The sequence below is a fragment of the Aquarana catesbeiana genome, linkage group LG03, assembly GCF_042186555.1.
Source record: "Aquarana catesbeiana isolate 2022-GZ linkage group LG03, ASM4218655v1, whole genome shotgun sequence".
NCBI lineage: Eukaryota > Metazoa > Chordata > Amphibia > Anura > Ranidae > Aquarana > Aquarana catesbeiana.
Genome location: NC_133326.1, coordinates 717,947,375 through 717,969,429, shown reverse-complemented (window position 1 = coordinate 717,969,429; position 22,055 = coordinate 717,947,375). Strand labels below are relative to the sequence as shown.

The 22,055-nt window shown below is 41.8% G+C and overlaps 1 protein-coding gene across 1 annotated transcript in view; it reads left to right on the top strand.

Moving 5' to 3' along the window:
- LOC141133706 (uncharacterized) overlaps nt 1-22,055 on the top strand; it is a 64,335-nt gene that overhangs the window by 30,951 nt on the left and 11,329 nt on the right. The window contains exons 5-10 of the mRNA XM_073623203.1: nt 1,592-1,636; nt 2,587-2,628; nt 8,110-8,154; nt 14,810-14,851; nt 14,974-15,012; nt 21,008-21,168. Of these exons, the coding sequence (XP_073479304.1) occupies nt 1,592-1,636; nt 2,587-2,628; nt 8,110-8,154; nt 14,810-14,851; nt 14,974-15,012; nt 21,008-21,168 (374 nt within the window). The remainder of the gene's footprint in view (nt 1-1,591; nt 1,637-2,586; nt 2,629-8,109; nt 8,155-14,809; nt 14,852-14,973; nt 15,013-21,007; nt 21,169-22,055) is intronic.

Sequence of the window (22,055 nt, the reverse complement as noted above, 5' to 3'; positions counted from 1 at the left end):
TGGGGGGAGGCTCCCGCTCTTCTCTTCATCTTCTTCTTCATCCTCTTCTCTTCTTCCTTCTTCTCTTCTTCTCTTCTTTATTTTCTTCTCCGGGCCGCTCCGCATCCATGCTGGCATGGAGGGAGGCTCCCGCTGTGTGACGGCGTCTCCTCGTCTGATGGTTCTTAAATAACGGGGGTGGGGCCACTCGGTGACCCCGCCCCCTCTGACGCACGGGACATGACGGGACTTCCCTGTGGCATTTCCGTGACATCACAGGGAAGTCCCGTCAAGTCACCGTCATAACAATACAAACAAATTACATTTCATTACATTACATTTGTATTTGCAACAGTTTAATTGGTGAAGTGGTGCATTATCTGACAGAAATGCAGGGGTGAAAAATGTTTGGCCATGACGGTAGGTCATCAATTCTTGCAGCAATGGTAGTTATTGTGTAGGTTAACCACTTCCTGGTCCTTTTTCTACTATAGTCCCCTTGAGTTCAAGGATGTCTCAGCTCTCCACATTATACCATTTAGTAATTGTAGTCTACTCTAACGTTGTAGCCTACAATAACATATTGCCTTAATTCAGGACAAATAGGCTTTTTATTTATACCAAATTTGTTATTTTATTTACATTTTTTAATGAATTATTAGTACAGATTTGAAAAAATGCATTTTCTGCAATTTTTCCTAACCGTTATGTAGTTTGCATATACTGTATTTGGCAAAAATTAAGTGGGGAATAAGTAGACTGAGTTTTGGACTGCTGCCCCCACACACGCAATCCCCACCGGAGTGGAGCAAGCGGAGAATAAATGTGAAATAAAGAGTGAGTTTGGCGCTGTCCTAAAAGTACTATAATCAAAAAGCTGCTAGTGAAAAGTGATTACCTGTGAGCTGGGAGAAAAGGGGAAAAAAAGGGGAAAAAGGGGGAAAAAAAGGGAGGTGGGGGGGAGAGGGAAAGCTAAGGGAGGGGAAGGAAAACCCAGCTAAGAAGTTTTAAAGTGACTTGTGCTCCTTATCATGGAAAATAAAAACCAAACACATATAGTAACCCATAGTGTAAAACCATAAACACTTTTTATTTATATTAGATGACAAGTTAGTACTCACATTATGGTAATTTCAAACAAGCAACAAAGTGTCATCCGAGAAGCGTCTGGTTCAAAGCCTGTGTTCGTTGGGAGATGGTGCAAGGCGTCAGAGTTAGGCCACGCCCTACCCGTGTTTTGTCAGAGGACGTCTACGGGAGCGGAGCGGTAGCCCCCATAGCAAGCTGCTTTCTGTGGGGACACTCAATAGGAGATAGGGCCAGGAGAGCCAAAGAGGGACCAAAGAAGAAAAGGATCGGAGCTGCTCTGTGCAAAACCACTTCACAGAGCAGGTAAGTATAACATGTTTGTTATTTTTTATCACTTTAACGCTCAAATCTGCTACCATTTCTATTAAGGATAAATAAAAAGCAAAGTAAAGACCTGAAATATGGCAGAATTATTGATAAAAGGGGCGTGTTTTTACGTGAAGCATTTACAGATGACAATTTTTGTTCATTGATTTAAGATACATTTTATCACGCTCTTCAAAAAAAATGTACTTTTTTGCAGTCAAGGAACTCAACTCACAACTAGAAAACAATGAACAGGAAACAAGTAAGTCCATGATATTTATCATTTTATTATATGTAACCATAGATCTGATCCATATATCAGATGCTGATGCACAGGCTTGTAGACAGGTGCAGTCTACTTTCTCCACGACAGATGGCGCTCTCCTGCAACAGCACTATTGTTGGAGGATGAAGTCAAGATGAACATGGTTCCGCTTCTTGGGACACTGGGGAAGCTATCCTATTGGATGCCGCCACGCCATCCTCATTGCTGTGAACGCTGAGTGTATGGCTAGGCAGATTTTCCATCCCGACAACCCCTGGGTTCTGCTACTACATGCTTCAATAAAAGTTCTTTATTGCACCGGTCTTTGTGAATTATTGTCATCGCACCACGCTGCACCCCCAACTACAGACTCCAAAGAGAATCTACCTGAATAAGCAGAACAATCTGTAATGCTGGGGAGTTACATTTATACAGGTGTGAAAATGCCAATGGTTATTTTCTATCCAGATCTAAAAGCAGTCTTGTATATCAAGGAAGCCGAGTTAAAGTCACACATTACAGATCTCAGTTTATAAGGTGGTTGGACAAGTTAGAAGACCTCATTCTTTAATGAGCAGGCCTTGTCAGGATGCAGGTGGTCAGCACAATTTTAGGGAACCTAAAAAAGCTTGATAGGTATGATGACAGCTCTAAGAAAGATCGTTGGTTTCATAAATGGTCAGAAAAATGGTAGTTGCAAGAAGGATTGACCAGAATGACCACCCGGAAATTGTCTAAAGGAAGGCCAGGATCAGCAGACAGATAGGTCAAAAATGGGCATCATTAAGTAGTTCTTGATGAACCAAATCAATAAGCAGGATAAAGTCAGTATCAGTTCCAGGTCATGAGAAAAGCAAACATGAATGTTGAATCCGAAACGCGAGATCAGAGTCAAAGTCTTCACAACCTTAAGGCGTATTTCTTATATTTTTCTTTTTGTTCCATAGATAACAACTTCACAATAGAAATATCACATCTGAGGAGCAATGGTAAGGGGTCCAGGAACCTGTATTGCTATTCACATGTTTATTTTTTCCTAATATATGAAGTAAAACCAGGATCTGAAGGTTCAGTATATGAGGCATATACTAGTGTGTACTGTATGTATGTATGTATGTGTATATACTGTATATATATATATATATATATATATATACATATATATATATATATATATACACATATGTACACATATGTACACATCATAACAGAAAATAGAAATCAAAGTATTGCGCTGTTACTCCATGATCAATATATAGTGTGCACAAAAGTCCATCCATAGACATGTAGTGAAAAAGGGAAAATAAGTCCACAATTCCAACTAAGAGTCCATATAGTGAACTTAAAGAAACGTCAATCCAATTTCGATCGGTGCAGACACCCGCTGATCCCCACAGGATGAATATGGTAAAATATATCTGCTTACCGGATATTAAGACCTCCCAAGGTCTATAAACACTTCAGTGAGCATTCACCCCTCACTACAGGTATAACCACTTTAGCTGTCCAGCCAACTTGATTGGATTCCAGAGAGTCCGACCATTCCGCAAATCACATGGAAGAGGAAGAATGGACTCATTGCGCAACATTCGTTTAAAAGGCACACACACAGTTTATTAAAAGTTCTACTTACAACAGATCGGGTAAAATAGGCTTATATGGAAACAGGCTTATATGGAAAAATGTGTTCGTCCGGCGCCCTCCACGGGTGTACCGACGTCACCGCTTCTCCATGTCTAGCCTGACGTACCTTTCATCCAATGGGACTTCTTCTGCCTCACAGAAGAAGTCCCATTGGACGAAACGTACATCAGGCTAGGCATGGAGCAGCGGTGACGTCGGTACACCCGTGGAGGGTGCCAGGCGAACTAATATTTCCATATAAGCCTAATTTATCCAATCTGTAAGTAGAACTTTTAATAAAGTGTGCCTTTTAAATGGATGTTGCACAATGGGTCTATCTTCCTCTTCCATGTGATTTGTGGAATGGTCGGACCCTGGAGTTCCTTTGAAGGGTAATTACTGTGAGGGGTATCTCTCTGGAATCCAATCAAGTTGGCTGGACAACTAAAGTGGTTATACCTGTAGTGAGAGGTGAATGCTCACTGAAGTGCTTATAGACTTTGGAAGTTCCTAATATTTGGTAAGCAGATATATTTTTTTCATATTCATTCTGTGGGGAGGACCGGGTGTCTGTTCCGATCGAAATTAGATTGACACTTCTTTAAGTTCACTATTTGGACTCTTAGGAATTGGAATTTTGGACTTATTTCTCCATTTTTCACTCTATATATATAATAAACTGTTGCCCTCACAGGAGTTTCCACCTTTCCTTCACATAAAAATGAAAAAAGACTAGCCTCCTGGCTCGCTCTTGCAGCACCGCAGCTCAGACCTCAAACGCAGACCTTTTGCTGGTCCCTCCAACCATTGCACAGCACTGCTGAGCTTGTGTACACCTCCGTACCTCTTGCAGCTCCCTGCTACACTCCCTGGACTCACTTTGCGCTCTCATCCTGGTTAGGGTTGCCACCTTTACTTCAAGTCAAACCCGAATACTTTACTAGCGCACAGCATTTTTTTTTTTAAAACTATAGACAATTGGATTGATAAAGACCTTGGAGTGGGAGTCTACGGGGGTAGTGAGATGGACAATGCTTTGAAAAGAAATTTAAGGAATACTTTGAAAACAGTCTGTTTAAATGTTAGGTTAGATCAGCCCAGGAGTGGAGTATTGTGTACCTTATGGGGTTGGTGGTCATTGTGGATGGCCTGGGTACAATACAGGGGTGTTGCTAGAACTATACAAGACCCGGGGCCCCTTTGGGCACCCAAACTTGAGCAGTAATGTGGCACGCACAGCGCGTCGCGGCAAACACTGGGTGTTGGTCCAATTGCGGTGAACAGTGAATGGGCTTAAAGGAGTATGGTTTAATAAATCAAACCCATCGTGAACTCATAAAATAGGCTTTGATTGCTGTGCCACAAGAAAAAGTCTCACAGATATGCATACCCATCAGCACTATCATTTTAAAAAAATGAAACTCTACCAATACATATGATTTTATGTGCACTGAAAATAAACAGACAGCTAACTCTCTGAGCCTACCTTAGAGAAGACCGTCATTAAAATAGTCAGGGACTGAATAGCAACCAGAAACTGTGGAGACAATGATCACTTTGGTCAGCAGTATGTAATGTAAAATAGTGTGAATAGTGCAGGATTCTGTTAATCTTTGTATTTCATTCCAGATAGAGAAATATATTCTCTTATCTGTTGCGTCTTTGAACCTTGGTTGTATCCTGAAGAAGCCTAACAGCGAAACGCGTAGACGCACAAGGGCTCACTGCACATAAATACAGATGCACATATGTGATGTTTTTATCTTTTTTTTTTGATTATTGTATAATATTTTCAATAAAATTGATAGCTTTCATTAGATTTTCTCTTTATTATTTCCTAGCCTAAAAAGTCCGCTATTTTGGTAATACGCAGTACTACCTGATTTTTGTCCCCTTAATTTATGGACGTGGCTTTTTTTAAAGCACTTTCTCTTTAGTGATCTGTTAAGCTGGCCACACCCAGTTACTTTTCATTCAGCCAGAGGGCTGAACAAAAAAAAATAATGAACTTGATCCACACAAATGAAGTACTGTAGATGGAGGAATCTCCCTATTGGGACATTGGATTGTGACAGCAGCACTAGATACTGTCAGAAAATGCTAATCAGCAGCTGTAGCTCCCTTACATTCTATCTCCTAGTACAACCCCCCAGTTCCCCCTCCTTGCACAAAAAATTCCCACACACCCAAAATCAACCTTAGGACAAACCCTTCCCCCCAAAAAAAATCCCACCCTCCTAGCACAAGCCCTTCCCCCTACAAATGCCACCTCCCCAGCACATCCTTCCTCTAAGCCCAAATTCCTCCTCCTAGCACAAATCCTTCCCCCACCAAATTCCATCTCCCAGCACAGCCCTCTTCCCCTAACACTGGTTTTACTACCCCTTGGCCACAAGTTGCATGTTTCACTCATATTTAGGGCATAACATGTAACATGTTCAGCATATAGCCCCCCCCCCCCCATGACAGTAGGCACCCACAAGGCTGCATCATTTATTCACAGATTCCTTGGAAGGAATTATATACTCATATACATGCATACACACATACTGTAAAGACACACTCAGATATATATACTAAGATACATGCGTACACACATGTATACACACTCAGATATATACTGCTCAGTTATATACATGCACGTACACACACATATATTTACACAAACATGCATAAATACACTTGACACAACCACAACATACTATGAGATGAATACATACATATGTAGCCTGGTAATGGGCAGCCAGCTTCTCTCCTCCCCTCTCTGTCCCCCGGTTTCTTACTCACAGCCCCTTCCTCTGCCTGCCCACACACAGTCACAACTCCTCCCCAGTATATCGGTCTTCCAGAGTGAACAGTCCTAACAGGGCTCCAGTAGCCGGGACTAGAAGCAAAGCATCGGAAAATGTGGCCAGGAGGTTCTGTATCCCTCCACAGAGAGAAACAAGTCCCTTGTAACTAGGGCTGTTTCCATCCAGACAGTTACATATATGTAAAGATACGTGAAATTCTGATACATGTTATGGATCCTAAATTGTGATTAAGCTTTTATGGGGGTGTTATAAGAATTTTTGAGGGTGCCCTGGTGGCTGGTGTCCGGGTGACAGGCAGTCAGAAACCCGGGCAAAGGATGTAAAAACCGGACTGTCCGGGTGAATCCCGGACAGGTGGCCACCCTAATCCTGGTCTGGGCAAGGGACCTCCTGTCTCCCAGGTGGCACCCTGAACTATGGCAAAGGTCCTAGGATTTACATAAAGGCTGTGCACACCTGCACAAGCAGCCTGCTGGTCTACAGTAAGACCCAGACATAGGATTAGAGACTTCTTCCTTCCCAAAGCTCTTTGAAGTCTCTAGACTTTAGACCCCGATCTGGCAGTCACAAAACCCAGAAAAAACCCCAAAAAGATTAATTTTTCTCTACTCTGAACAGATCTTCTGGAGCTCTCCGATCTGTATCCATCCATGAGAGCCCTGTGTCATTTTTGTCTATTCTAATCTAATTCAACCGAATGGCAGGACACAGCAATGTGCTATATATATATATATTTCAGTTGTAAAGAATTGGATTAACAAAGTGAACACAGCTTTACGGGGCTAATTGAACATCTGTTTCCTCATACTATTGATCTTGCCTCTGGGGACAACTTGCCAACAACAGGATAGTGAGAAGAGACCGTTCTGCTGCTCCTATGATTCAGCCCCCTTGCTGACCAAAATGCTGCAGAATCTCACCCACCAACAGAGCCAGGAGGCTGTCATTGGGGCAGTGAGCACTCTTTTTTTTAGCTATTCTGTTGCTGGTGACAGGATCCAGTTTGTACAAAAATGGCATTGAAAGTCACAAGCATTTCATTCTACTTGGGCAATGCCTGCAGCCTGAACAAAGTCAGCCTGTAGGCAGGTGCAGTTCAGCCTCCTGTAGGCAGGTGCAGTTCAGCCTCCTGTAGGCAGGTGCAGTTCAGCCTCCTGTAGGCAGGTGCAGTTCAGTCTCCTGTAGGCAGGTGCAGTTCAGTCTCCTGTAGGCAGGTGCAGTTCAGTCTCCTGTAGGCAGGTGCAGTTCAGTCTCCTGTAGGCAGGTGCAGTTCAGTCTCCTGTAGGCAGGTGCAGTTCAGTCTCCTGTAGGCAGGTGCAGTTCAGTCTCCTGTAGGCAGGTGCAGTTCAGCCTCCCTGCACAGGTGGTGCTGTTTGGCAACCGCCATGCAAAAAGCGTGGAGGGGGGGAGGACATGTTCCTCTGAGGCCTCCATAATTGTCTGATTAGATGCTGCTTTCCCCAGGATGAACTCAGCGGCCAGCTTTAGTGTGAAAATGTTTGCCCAGGGTCCTATCAATATTAAAGACGGCTCCGCCCACAAGCCTCTAATCTCTAAATACAACAAATTATATTTTTTCGAAGGTATGCAGCACACCAACACATTTTGGGGATCTATGTCTCCTTCCTCAGGGTCTAAACATTTTTGCAACATGATAAAAAGAGTAGGCACCAGTACCTACTTGGCTGAACGCCCGTCAGCTCCAGTATTGTTGCTGGGAGCAGCAGATGGAGCAGATACTGGTGAGAACAGCTGCTCTAGATGTGGGCTTAGAACCTCCTAACAGGGCGGAGACTTTTATATATAAAACCTTTTTTTTTCCCGTAAATAACATATGATAGAAGCAGTTTTACACCCAAAAAAGTAATGATTAAGTGGTTACTGAGCAATAGTGCTGCAGTCTAATTTGGCTGTGAAATGGCGCACCATATACCTAAAAATTCTTCTTATTTTTACTATATAATATTCTCTTCAAGTGTTCATTATTTATTATGTTATTTTTGTTAAATTATCAATTATTTATTTCTTTTTCAGTCAAGGAACTCACTTCAGAACTAAAAAAATCTAAAGAGGAAACAGGTAAGTCAACGATATACAAATATTATAATTTAATCAACACCTACATTTTTTTACCACCAATTTTTTTTTTCCCTTTTATTGGTTGAACTAGATGGACTTTTGTCTTTTTTTTCAGCCAGACTAACTATGTAACTACTATATTGTCAAAATATAGTGTATATCTTGAGGTCTATTTCCATAGACCTTTTTTTATCACCACCATATTTATGTACCTAGAACTGCAGAAAAAGCTTGAGATAGGCTGGTCTAACCCATTAATACTCTAACCGAAAAAAAAAAAAAATTCCTCCCCATACACTATAAAAACAGAGATGAAAGCAATCGATCTGTAAGTAGTAATATACATTTTACCACATAGTACATGAAAAATATTTGTTTTATAAATAAGCAATAAGCATAAATAACTAGGGATGAGCCAGTAGTTCGACTCGAACATCGGGTGTTTGCCCGTTCGCTGAATACCGAACATTATGGGGCGTTCTTGGGAAATTCGAGCACCCGCGGAATGCGCCATAATGAACGGCGAGACCGTCAATGCACAGCGAGATCGCAGTACATTGATGGCTGCTGATTGGCCAAAGCATGCACCTGACCTGCATGCTTTGGCCAATCACAATGCGCTCTGCTGTGAGAGCAGCGTGCCTTTGGCCAATCATTGGCTCAGGGGGCTGAGTCCACGCCCCACACTATGTAATACTGCTTAGTGTAATGAATGAGCAGCAAAATGACATTTGTAAAGGAAACAATGTCATTTAAAACTGCTCCCGGCTAAAATGTATTCAAATTGGAAAAATTCTGTGAGCCACAATGATCTTATGCCTTGCTTGTGCTACCTCCAGCTGCATGCGCTAATCATGCTTCATATAACGTGCATAGGATAAATTTACAAGTTATGCGCTGCGCTTGGGTGACCCCAAAAACAAAATTAATAATAACCAACTCTGTGCTTACTTTAGAATACAAATACAAATAATATGAATGTTGAAAAAATAAACAAGGTGTGAAAAAACAAGTGCTTGTTACACCATAAATTAGTGCTTAATAGTGCTTGTTACACCATACATAGTGTCTTAATCAACATAAAAATTGCTTAGTGCTCAATATAAAGTATCCTGCTTTTTAAAATGAAAAAATTAATAAATAAATAATGAACAAAAGTTCTCTTTGGCATTCTAAATAGTGCGGGCAAATAATGTCCAGCAGTGATAATAAAACAATGCATGCAGGTGGTGTTCAGCTGTGACAACAATCCAACATCATGCCGAAGGTATCCTGAGTGCTGCAAAACATGCTCCTGTGCTTCTTCGTGACCCCCTTAAGCTAATGTGCTCACCTCAGAGCGTGTGACTCAGCTGCTACCCTGAGTCCAAATATGCTTTGGAGCCACCCCTGGGCTCAGTGTCTGCGGCACTCCTCCAGCTGGAAACAATGTGGCTCCATACATATAAATGAAAAGGAAACTATATAGTGTAATATAGTCAAAATACTTTTATTAAAAGAAAACGCTCCCCACACCGGGGTACTCACATGGCACTGGTGCGTCAGTGCACCATACTATAACGGCTTTCTATGCAAAAATCACTGGATGTTTGGTGTGGTATGCTGTGCTGGGACAGCGCTGGTGTAAAGTCCGTGTCAGTCTCTCCATCCTGGCCCCTCCCCTTCCGTGTCAGTCTCTCCATCCTGGCCCCTCCCCTTCCATGTCAGTCTCTCCATCCTGGCCCCTCCAGGGGAGGGGAGGGGCCAGGACGGAGAGACTGACACGGACTTTACACCAGCGCTTTAATATTATCGCACTAGTAGGCTGAAATGTATTGTCAGGTCTCGGCAATATGGATGAAAATAATTAACAAAAATGGCACGGGCTCCCCCCAGTCCATTACCAGGCCCTTTGGGTCTGGTATGGATATTATAGGGGAACCCGCACTCAAATTTAAAAAAAAATGTGCGGGGGGGTCCCCCCAAAATCCATACCAGGCCCTTCAGGTGTGGTATGGATATTAAGGGGAACCTTGTGCCAAAATGTGAAAAAAAATGACGTAGGGGTCCCCCCAAAATCCATACCAGACCCTTATCCGAGCACGTAACCTGGCAGGCCACAGGAAAAGGGGAAATGACAAGAGAGCACCCCCCTCCTGAACCGTACCAGACCATATGCCCTCAACATGGGGAGGGTGCTTTGGGGTCCCCCCCAAAGCACTGTGTCCCCATGTTGATGGGGACAAGGCCTCATCCTCACAACTCTTGCCCGGTGGTTGTGGGGGTCTGTGGGCGGGGGGGCTTATCAGAATCTGGAAGCCCCCATAGCGTCTGACGACCCGATTAAAAAAAAATGGGAGGCTCCCACTGACTTAAGCCTCTTCACGATGACAGCTGTCATACAGCTGGGGCGGGGCCACCCGGTGGTGTAAACAGGTGACCCCATCCCCTTCTGATATTATGAGATGTCAGATAACGTCAGAGGGGGTGGGGTCACCTGTTTACGTCACCGGGTGGCCCCGCCCTCGGCTGTATAACAGCTGTCATTGCGAAGAGGCTTCAGTCAGTGGGAGTTTGTTCCGTTTTTTTTTTTCGGGTCGTTGGACGCTGTGATCGAAGATGAATGGACATTGCGGAGCAGTTTTTTTTTCTTTTAATAAAGGAGTTCTCCCAAATGGTCTCTTGTCATTTTTACCATTTTGACACTTTTTTTGGTGAATTTGTAACAGTATAATGTAACTGATACCCATTCACATGGGAGGGCCGGGATCTGAGGGTCCCCTTGTTAAAGGGAGCTTTCAGAGTCCCATAAGCCCCCTCCGCAGACCCCCACAACCACCGGTTAAGGTTTGTGAGGATGGGGCCCTTGCCCCCCTCTTTTTCTGCGGCCTGCCAGGTTGCTTGCTTGGATAAGGGTCTGGTATAGATTTTGGGGGGACCCCTACACCATTTTTTTTTTCATTTTGGCTCGGGGTTCCACTTAAAACCCATACCAGACCTGAAGGGCCTGGTATGGATTTTGAGGGGACCCCTATGCCATTTTTTCTTTACATTTTGGCGCATGGTTCCCCTTAATATCCATACCAGACCTGAAAGGCTTGGTTTGGATTTTGGGGGGACCCCCACGCAATTTGTTTTTTTTTTTTTATTTGGGTGCGGGGTTCCCCTTAATATCCACACCAGACCCAAAAGGCCTGGTAATTGACTGGAGGGGAACCCATGCCATTTTTATTCAATGATTTTTATCAATATTGTCGGGATCCGACAATACATTACAGCCGCGATCAATTTTAAATGAATTAATTCATTTTTTCCTTTAGAAATGTCATTTTGCTGTGGGACTGTTCTAAACACAGGAAAAATGCGCCACTTTACAGGCATACTATAGACACCCCCCAGATACAAAATTTAAAGGAATATTTCACTTTTATTGTTTCACTTTAAGCATTATTAAAATCACTGCTCCCGAAAAAAACGGCCGTTTTTTGAAAAATTGTTTGCATTGATCCATGTCCCCTGGGGCAGGACCTGGGTCCCCAAACGCTTTTTATGACAATAACTTGCATATAAGCCTTTAAAATTATTTTTCATGTTTGTGTCCCATAGACTTTAACGAGGTTTGCATGTTCGTACAAATTGCAAGTTCTAGTGCGAACCGAACCAGGGGGGCTCATCCCTACCTGTGATGCAAGGCACACCCGTGACTCTGGTTTTGAAGGACATTATGGTTTTTTTTTCAACCACTTTCAGACCAAACTGTTTCACCCCCTTCCAGTCCAGAACATTTTTCAGATTTAAGGGCTGTCACACTTTGAAAGACAATTACTCAGTCTTGCATGTTTCAAGACATGCTTGTTTCAGACATGTCATGTTTCAAGAGATGTTTCAAATCTTTCCGACGGACTCGAGTCCGGTCGAAAAATTTGCTGGTCTGTATGCTAGTCCGACAGACTAAAACCAACACTAGGGCAGCTATTGGCTACTGGCTATCAACTTCCTTATTTTAGTCCGGTCGTACGTCATCACGTACGAATCCGTCGGACTTTGGTGTGATCGTGTGTAGGCAAGTCAGTTTGTTCAAAAGTACGTCGGAAGTCCATCGAAAGTGCGTCGGACCAGTCCGGTCAAAAAGTCCGCCCATGTGTATGCGTCATAAGTCTAGTTTGGTAAACATGTGACACCTGGCCAGGACCTCCATCTATTGGCTGGATATGAAACTAGAAACCATTCCTATGGACTATTTCATATTTACCAGACTAAAACAATAAACAATAAATAAATAATAAAAAAAATATATACAGTGTCTTGAATAAGTATTCTTCATACCCCTTGAAATTTTCCACATTTTGTCACGTTACAACCAAAAACTTAAATGTATTTTATTGGGATTTTATGTGATAGACCAACACAAAGTGCCACATAATTGTGAAGTGGAAGGAAAATGATAAATTGTTTTCAAAATGTTTTACAAATAAATATGTGAAAAGTGGGGGGGGGGGCATTTGTATTCAGCCCCCTTTACTCTGATACCCCTAACTAAAATCTATTGGAACCATTTGCCTTAGGAAGTCACCTAATTAGTAGAGTCCATCTGTGTGTAATTTAATCTCAGTACAGTGGAACCTTGGATTACGAGCATAATCCGTTCCAGGAGAATGCTCGTAATCCAATGTACTCGCATATCAAAGCAAGTTTTCCCATTGAAGTCAATGGAAACGAAAATAATTAGTTCTGCATTGACTTCAATTGTGGCCAGAGGCGGGGGGCGCCAGAGAGCCTCGGAAACGTCCAAAAAGGCCTGAGGGACATTTCAGCTAACCTCGGCAAACCTCGGAAAGACTCCGTTCATGAGCCTTTCCGAGGTTTGCCGAGGTCAGCCGAACTGTCCTCGGGCCTTTCTGTGCATTTCCGAACGGCGCTGATTGGCAACTTTCGGCTCTGCTCAGCTCCGGCGCCCCCCACCTCAGGCCAAAAGCGGTACCGCTTTTGGCCTGAATCCTGCTCGTTTTCTGAGACAACACTTGCAAACCGTGTTAGGATTTTTAGAAATACAGTGCTCGGTTTGCGAAAAGCTCGTTAACCGCGTTACTCGCAAACCGAGGTTCCACTGTATAAATACAGCTGTTCTGTGAAGCTCTCAGAGGTTTGTTAGAGAACTTTAATGAACAAACAACATCATGAAGGCCAAGGAACACACTAGACAGGTCAGGGATAAAGTTGTGGAGAAGTTTTAAGCAGGGTTAGGTTATAAAAAAATATCCCAAGCTCTGAACATCTCACAGAGCACTGTTCAATCCATCATCTGAAAACGGAAAAAGTATGGCACAACTGCAAACCTACCAAGACATGGCCGTCCACCTAAACTGACAGGCCGGGCAAGGTGAGCATTCATCAGAGAAGAGCCAAGAGGTCCATGGTAACTCTGGAGGAGCTGCAGAGATCCACAGCTCAGGTGGGAGAATCTGTCCACAAGACAACTATTAGTCGTGCTCTCCACAAATCTGGCCTTTATGGAAGAGTGGCAAGAAGAAAGCCATTGTTGAAAAAAAGCCTTAAGAAGTCCAGTTTGCAGTTTGCGAGAAGCCATGTGGGGGACACAGCAAGCATGTGGAAGAAGGTGCTCTGGTCAGATGAGACCAAAATTGAACTTTTTGGCCTAAAAGCAAAATTTGTGGTGGAAAACTAACACTGCACATCACCCTGAACACACCATCCCCACAGTGAAACATGGTGGTGGAAGCATCATGTTGTGGGGATGCTTTTCTTCAGCAGGGACAGGGAAGCTGGTCAGAGTTGATGAGCAGATGGATTGAGCCAAATACAGGACAATCTTTGAAGAAAACCTGTTAGAGTCTGCAAGAGATTTGAGGCATGGACATGGATGGGAGACATCCCCAAAAAGACTTGCAGCTGTAATTGCAGTGAAAGGTGGTTCTACAAAGTATTGACTATGTATTGAGGTGCTATACAAATGCATGCCACACTTTTCACATATTTATTTGTAAATAAAATTGAAAACCTTTTCAAATTTTCCTCCCACTTTACAATTATGTGCCACTTTGTGTTGGTCTATCACATAAAATCCCAATAAAATACATTGACGTTTTTGTTTTTAACATGACAAAATGTAGAAGATTTCAAGGGTTGAAAATACTTTTTCAAGGCACTGTGACACTATATATATATATATATATATATATATATATATATATATATATAATATATTTTTTTTCCTCCAGAGGAGGGGAGACATATGGGTGAAGTAAAAAGTTTTGTCTTTCTTTTTTTTTATATTATGAAGCACTAACAAGTAAAATATTTTTGTAAATATATTTTACATATTCATATATTGTAGATGGAGCTCTCTGCTTTACTATATAATTTTTGCAGGCTCTTGTTCTCTGTTTTGCTGGAAAAAAAACCTTAGTTGTGTACAGAGTTCAATAGCCCAAGCTTAAATATACAATGCATACCCAGTAGAATGAGTTGGAGAAGTGACCCTTCCTTTTAGTGGCAATTTTTGAATCATGTTTTATGCTTTTAGATGGGTCGTCTTCTGGGTGCTCTGAGCAGTCAAATGTCTTCTGAGTAGTCCGCTCTCCCTTCCTGTCTGTGGAGGGGCTTTCAGATTTATATTTACTTCTTTATTTTATTATAATTTTATTTTGTGTTTTAGATTCTGAGCTGAAACAGATTGTGTCTACTCTGAAGGAATCAGGTAACTACAGTAAATCTCATAAAAATATATGTGAATCAAAAGAAGGGCCTTTATGCAATACTTAATTCTGGGTGTGTCATTACAATGTTCATTCACTTCAGCTTTGTGTTTTTTCTTTCCAGTTGCCAACTTAACAGATGACCTAAAGAAGATAAAGAATGGTGATCATTCCAGATTATTCTGCATCCTTTATTTTTATATAACAGAAGGCCTTGAAGTGACAGCTAGCTCCGCCCCCTCACACTCACTTCCTGGTCTATCACAGAGCTGATGCTATGTGGGCTCTAATATTAGGTACCAAGGGGTCCTTGGACCTTTTATTACAGAGTCCAACCATAGACCGACTATGGACCTTTAGTTATGGAGGCCCACCGTGGGCATTCAATTATAAGGTCCAACCATGAATCTTTATTTATGGGGTCCACCATAGATCTTTATTTATGGGATCCAACCATGGACCTTTATTTATGTGGTCCCACCATGAACCTTTATTTATAGGGTCCCACTATGAACCTGTATTTAAAAGGTTCCATTGTTGCCCTTTATTTATAGGGTCCTACAGTGAACCTTTATTTTAGGCATTCCACCATAAACCTGTGTTTATGGGGTCACAACATGGACCCTAATTTATACGGTCCCACCATGGATCTTTATTTATAGGGTCCCCACCATGAAACTTTATTTCAGGTGTCCCACTATGGACCTTTATTTATAGGGTTCCACCATAAACCTTTATTCATGAGGTCACACCATGCACCTTTATTTATGGGGTCACACCATGGTCCTTTATTTATGGGGTACCACTAAGGACCATTATTTATATGGTTCCACCATGAACCTTTATGTATGGGGTCAAACCATGGACCTTTATTTATATGGTTCCACCATGAACCTTTATGTATGGGGTCAAACCATGGACCTTTATGTATAGGGTTCCACCATGAAGCTTTATTTCAGGTGTCTCACAATGGACCTTTATAGGGTCCCACCATTAACCTTTATTCATGGGGCACACCATGGAGCTTTATTTATTGGGTCCTACTGAAGACCTTTATTTATAGGGTTCCATCATGAACCTTTATCTCAGGTGTCTCACCATGAACCATGAATCATCATTTATTGTCCCCCCCCCAAAGACCTTTATTTATAGGGTCCCATCATAGACCCTTATTTCAAGTTTTTCACCATGGACCTTTAAGGGGTACACCATGAATCTTTATTTATGGGGTCCCACCATGAAGCTTTATTTCAGGTGTCCCACTATGGATCTTTATTTATAGGGTCCTAGCATGAACCTTTATTCATAGGGTTACACCATGGCACCATGGACTTTTATTTATAGATTTCCACTATGAATCTTTATTTATAGGGTCCCATCATGCACCTTTATTTATCCTGGTTAAAATCAAGGTTGCTAATATTGGAGTTGGAGTTGTTCCTCTCCGTGCTTTGTACTCCTCTGGGATTGGTTCAGTTGTCACTGACGGTTTTGTTTATGGGAGTCCACCAAGGACCTTTATTTATAGGGACCACCATGGACCTTTGTTTTTAGGGTCCCACCAAGAACCTTTATTCATGGGGTCACACCATGGACCTTTATGTACAGGTTTCCACCATGGACCTTTATTTATACAGGTCCCACCATGAACCTTTATTTATAAGGTCCCACCATGAAACTTTATTTCAGGTGTCCCACTATGGATCTTTATTTATAGGGTCCCAGAACAAACCTCTATTCATAGCGTTACACTATGGCACCGTGGGCTTTTATTTATAGATTTCCACTATGAATCTTTATGTATAGGGTCCCATCATGCACGTTCATTTATAAGGTCCCACCATGAAGCCTTATTTCAGGTGTCCCACTATGGATCTTTATTTATAGGGTCCCAGTATGAACCTTTATTGATAGGGTTACACGATGGCACCATGGACTTTTATTTATAGATTTCCACTATGAATCTTTATTTATAGGGTCCCATCATGCACCTTTATTTATCCTGGTTAAAATCCAGATAGCTAATATTGGAGTTGTAGTTGTTCCTCTCCGTGCTTTGCACTCCTCTGGGATTGAATCAGTTGTCACTGACACTTTTATTTATGGGAGTCCACCAAGGACCTTTGTTTTTAGGGACCACCATGGACCTTTGTTTTTAGGGTTCCACCAAGAACCTTTATTCATGGGGTCACACCATAGACCTCTATGTACAGGTTTCCACCATGAACCTTTATTTATAAAGTCCCACCATGAAGCTTTATTTCAGGTGTCCCACTATGAATCTTTATTTATAGGGTCCCAGCATGGACCTTTATTCAGAGGGTTACACCATGGCACCATGGACTTTTATTTATAGATTTCCATTATGAATCTTTATTTATAGGGTCTGGTTAAAATCCAGATTGCTAATATTGGAGTTGGAGTTGTTCCTCTCCATGCTTTGCACTCCTCTGGGATTGGTTCAAATGTCACTGACAAAGCTGTAGTGGTGGCAATAGTGGACTTGTATAAACGGTGTCCATGGTGGCCAGGACAATAGATCTGGCAGGTGCCTTCACCTGCTAATGTTTGTGACTTGTTATGCAGCTTTAAATTCACCACACACATTCAGAAACCATAACTACAACTAGGGAAGGGACAAACAATGTCCCCAAACTACAAACACCTAGTTACTTATATTCACAGTTACTCCAAACTACAAATAAAACATTGTTTTCTGGATATCGCTGTTTCTATAGAGAAATATACTACAATGTATGCTATTTCTATAGGGAAAAAGACAATGTATCCTCATTTAGAGTGTTAATTCACCATGCTGTGGGTTTCACCGAAAGTACATAGTGTAGTATGGGAGATTAGATATACTGATCTCCCAAACTAAAATTGTATGCTGAAACTGTCTCCATTTATTGGATGATTGACTTGAGTATTTATAATAGAAATGATGGAAGTCATGTAGTCTATCCTCGTTGATGACGATGGTCAGATGCTGTTGGCGATTTATGATCATTTTTGGAGACTTCTGGACTTTCCAACGTTTTAATTTTTTACTTTTATGATGAGTCAGTGTCCCAAGATTTGGCACAGATCTTTTGTGGTCAGGGGTTGCGACACTTATGGCGTGTACACACGGGCGGACTTTTCGGCTTCAAAGGTCCAACAGTCTTTCGACTGACTTTTGACGGACTTACGACTGACTTTTAAACAAACGGACTTGGCTACACACGATCACACCAAAGTCCGACAGATTCGTACGTGATGGCGTACGACCGGACTAAAATAAGAAAGTTCATAGCCAGTAGCCAATAGCTGCCCTAGCATCGGTTTTTGTCCGTCGGACTAGCATACAGACGAGCGGATTTCCCAATAGGAACTGGGTCTGGCGGAGTTCCGGCGGAAAGATATGAAACATGTTCCAAATCTAAAGTCCGTCTGATTTTCGACCGAAAAAGTCCGCTGCAGGTCCGATGAAGCCCACACATGGCTGGATTGTCCGACGGATTCATTCTGTTGGACCAGTCTGGTCGAAAAGTCCGCCCGTGTGTACAGGGCATTAGACGTCTCAAGGGTATATGTGCATTATACATAAAGAGAAGTAGAGTAAAGGTTAGTTTCAGAAGCTCTCTTATAGTTATCATAAAACCATCAGTAATTTTTTTTTAAAGTACATCTTGCCACCACAACAGCCAGCATCTATGAATATAACAGTTCCTTTTATTAATAGAAGTGGTCTCCAAACAATGGCCTGTGGGTCAGATGCGGCCCTCTGCTTGCCTTTATCCAGCCCTTTAGGCACTATTCCTCCCACTGATACGAGGCACTATTCCTCCCACCGATATTAACAATGAGGTAAAAATCCTTGCACTGACACCAACAGTGGGAATAATACTATCCACTGACACCAATGATGGGGCACCATTCCTTGAACTGACACCAATGATATGATGGGTCATTATTCATCCTAATATAGTGAAATAATGTTTACTATTAATTAATTAATTAAGGCAGATAACTGAGCCACACCATTTAGACCTTAAACAGTATTGATTAATTAATACCAAAGGGCATGTGATAGTCCTAGATGGATATATGCATCAAGTCCACATATTGTACTGACAAAAGTGAAAGAAATTGATGTGAATGAAAAAAGTCACAGAGTGATTATCTTCCTCATTGAACTCGGTTTGATAGATATTTTAACTTCACCCTGGGTTTGTTCACTGTTTCACCGTATGATCAGTTTAGGCACTTCTCCAGTATTTAGTTTCATTCATGCAATCAAAAGAAAGGATATCATTGCGCAATGAACCATACCATTCTAATAATCTCCTTGCCGAATCTAAATAAATGCACTCACTTGTATGCTACACAACATCAGCGTATAGAGCAGTCAGCCGCTCACCGCGATCTCTCTCCTCGCACCGTGCTGTGAGTACCAATCAGGCACATCAGATGACTTCACTGGCTCCACCTGACCCGTTGCGTCACGTCACGTGACTTTATCAAGGGTCTTGATAATCATGATGGTGATGGGGGACAATTCCTCCTCCTCCTACTGACCACTATATATATATATATATATATATATATATATATATACACACACAGTGGGGACAGAAAGTATTCAGACCCCCTTAAATTTTTCACTCTTTGTTATATTGCAGCCATTTGCTAAAATCATTTAAGTTCATTTTTTTCCTCATTAATGTACACACAGCACCCCATATTGACAGAAAAACACAGAATTGTTGACATTTTTGCAGGTTTATTAAAAAAGAAAAACTTAAATATAACATGGCCCTAAGTATTCAGACCCTTTGCTGTGACACTCATATATATAACTCGGGTGCTGTCTATTTCTTCTGATCATCCTTGAGATGGTTCTACACCTTCATTTGAGTCCAGCTGTGTTTGATTATACTGATTGGACTTGATTAGGAAAGCCACACACCTGTCTATATAAGACCTTACAGCTCACAGTGCATGTCAGAGCAAATTAGTAGGAGGAATAGTGCTCCATCATTGGTATCAGTGGGAGGAATTGTGCCCCATCATTGGTATCAGTGGGATTAATAGTGCCCCAACATTGGTATCAGTGGGAGGAATAGTGCTCCATCATTGGTGTCAGTGGGAGGAATAGTGCTCCATCATTGGTATCAGTGGGAGGAATAGTGCTCCATCATTGGTGTCAGTGGGAGGAATAGTGTTCCATCATTGGTGTCAGTGGGGGGAATAGTGCTCCATCATTGGTGTCAGTGGGGGGAATAGTGCCCCGTCATTGGTGTTAGTGGAAGGAATAGTGCCCCATCATTGGTATCAGTGGGATGAATAGTGCCCCAACATTGGTGTTAGTGGAAGGAATAGTGTCCCATCATTGGTATCAGTGGGAGGAATAGTGCCCCATCATTGGTATCAGTGGGATGAATAGTGCCCCATCATTGGTATCAGTGGGATGAATAGTGCCCCATCATTGGTGTTAGTGGGAGAAATAGCGCCCCATCATTGGTATCAGTGGGAGGAATAGTGCCCCATCATTGGTATCAGTGGGAGGAATTATGTCCCAACATTTGTATCAGTGGGAGGAATAGTGCCCCATCATTGGTGTCAGTGGGAGGAATAGTGCCCCATCATTGGTGTTAGTGGAAGGAATTGTGCCCCAGCATTGGTATCAGTGGGAGAAATAGCGCCCCATCATTGGTATCAGTGGGAGGAATTATGTCCCAACATTTTTATCAGTAGGAGGAATATTGCCCCATCATTGGTATCAGTGGAAGGAATAGTGCCCCATTATTGGTATCAGTGGGAGGAATAGTGCCCCATCATTGGTATTAGTGGGAGGAATAGTGCCCCATCATTGGTATTAGTGGGAGGAATAGTGTCCCATCATTGGTATTAGTGGGAGGAATAGTGCCCCACAATTGGTATTAGTGGGAGGAATAGTGCCCCATCATTGGTATTAGTGGGAGGAATTATGTCCCATTGTTGGTATGAATGGATGAAAATTGTACCCAAGGGCTGGATGAAAGCAGGCAAAGGACTTCATTTGGCCCCGGGCCCAGGGCTTTCTAACTGTGTTTGGTAAAAGCCTCAATTTTTTCCAGCATGTTTTGGGTTTGAGGTCTCAGAACTGACTTCATTGTGTTCTCCTCTCTTCCCAGAGAACATCCAGGATTCCTGTACCAGCTGCCCCAGTGGATGGCAACTAATTAAATCCAACTGCTACTATTTCCAGGCCAATGGAGAAACCTGGGAGAGGAGTCGGGTGATATGTGAAACACTTAATGGCGACATTCTGATCCTGAAGGACAAAGCTGAGCTGGTAAGTGTCACACCTACCTCTGGATGGGAAAGAGAGTCCACCAGTCATCACCAATAACCAATCAGATCCTACATTTCTCCGAGGCAGGCTAGTGAAATAATGCTCAAAGCTGAACTCCTGTACATATATATATATATATACACACACACATACACACATACATACATACATGTGTAAGTGCGTAAATTAAACTTGTACAGCAGAGCTCAGACGGAATAAGTTCCAGGGTTCGGAGAAAAGTGTGCTGCAATCTTCAGGCACTGACTAGACATGTGCGGTTTGTTTTGTTCCAAACTTCAGACAACATTTTCATTATTCTGATGTATTCGAATTTCCTGATTACAACAGCAACAGATTTAAACAAAGCCAAAATAAGGAAACAAAATTTTGTCTAAAAGTCTAATCGAATTCGAAAACAAATTTTAAATATAAACATATTGCTGGCTGTTGCTGGTTTCCTTGAAGGACTACTGTATGTGTATTATTGTTAGAATACAGCCATCTTCCGAAATTTGAATTTAGAATAGATTAGAATAAAACAGAATAGAATAGAAAAGAATAGAGTAAAACAGAATAAAAGAATAAAATAAAATAGAATAGAAAATAGAGGAATATAATAGAAAAGAATAGAGTATTTTAGAATATAAAAGAAAAGAATAGAGTAGAATAGAATATAAAAGAATATAAAAGAAAATAAAGGACTATAATAGAAAATAAAGTAATAGAATATAGTCGTCTTCTGAAATTCGAATTTCAAAAAGAAATGAATAGAAAGGAATTGGGTAAAACAGAATAGAAAATAAAATAATAGAATAAAATAGAATAGAAAATAAAGGAATAGAATAGAAATTAATAGAATAGAATAAAATATAAAAGAATAGAATATA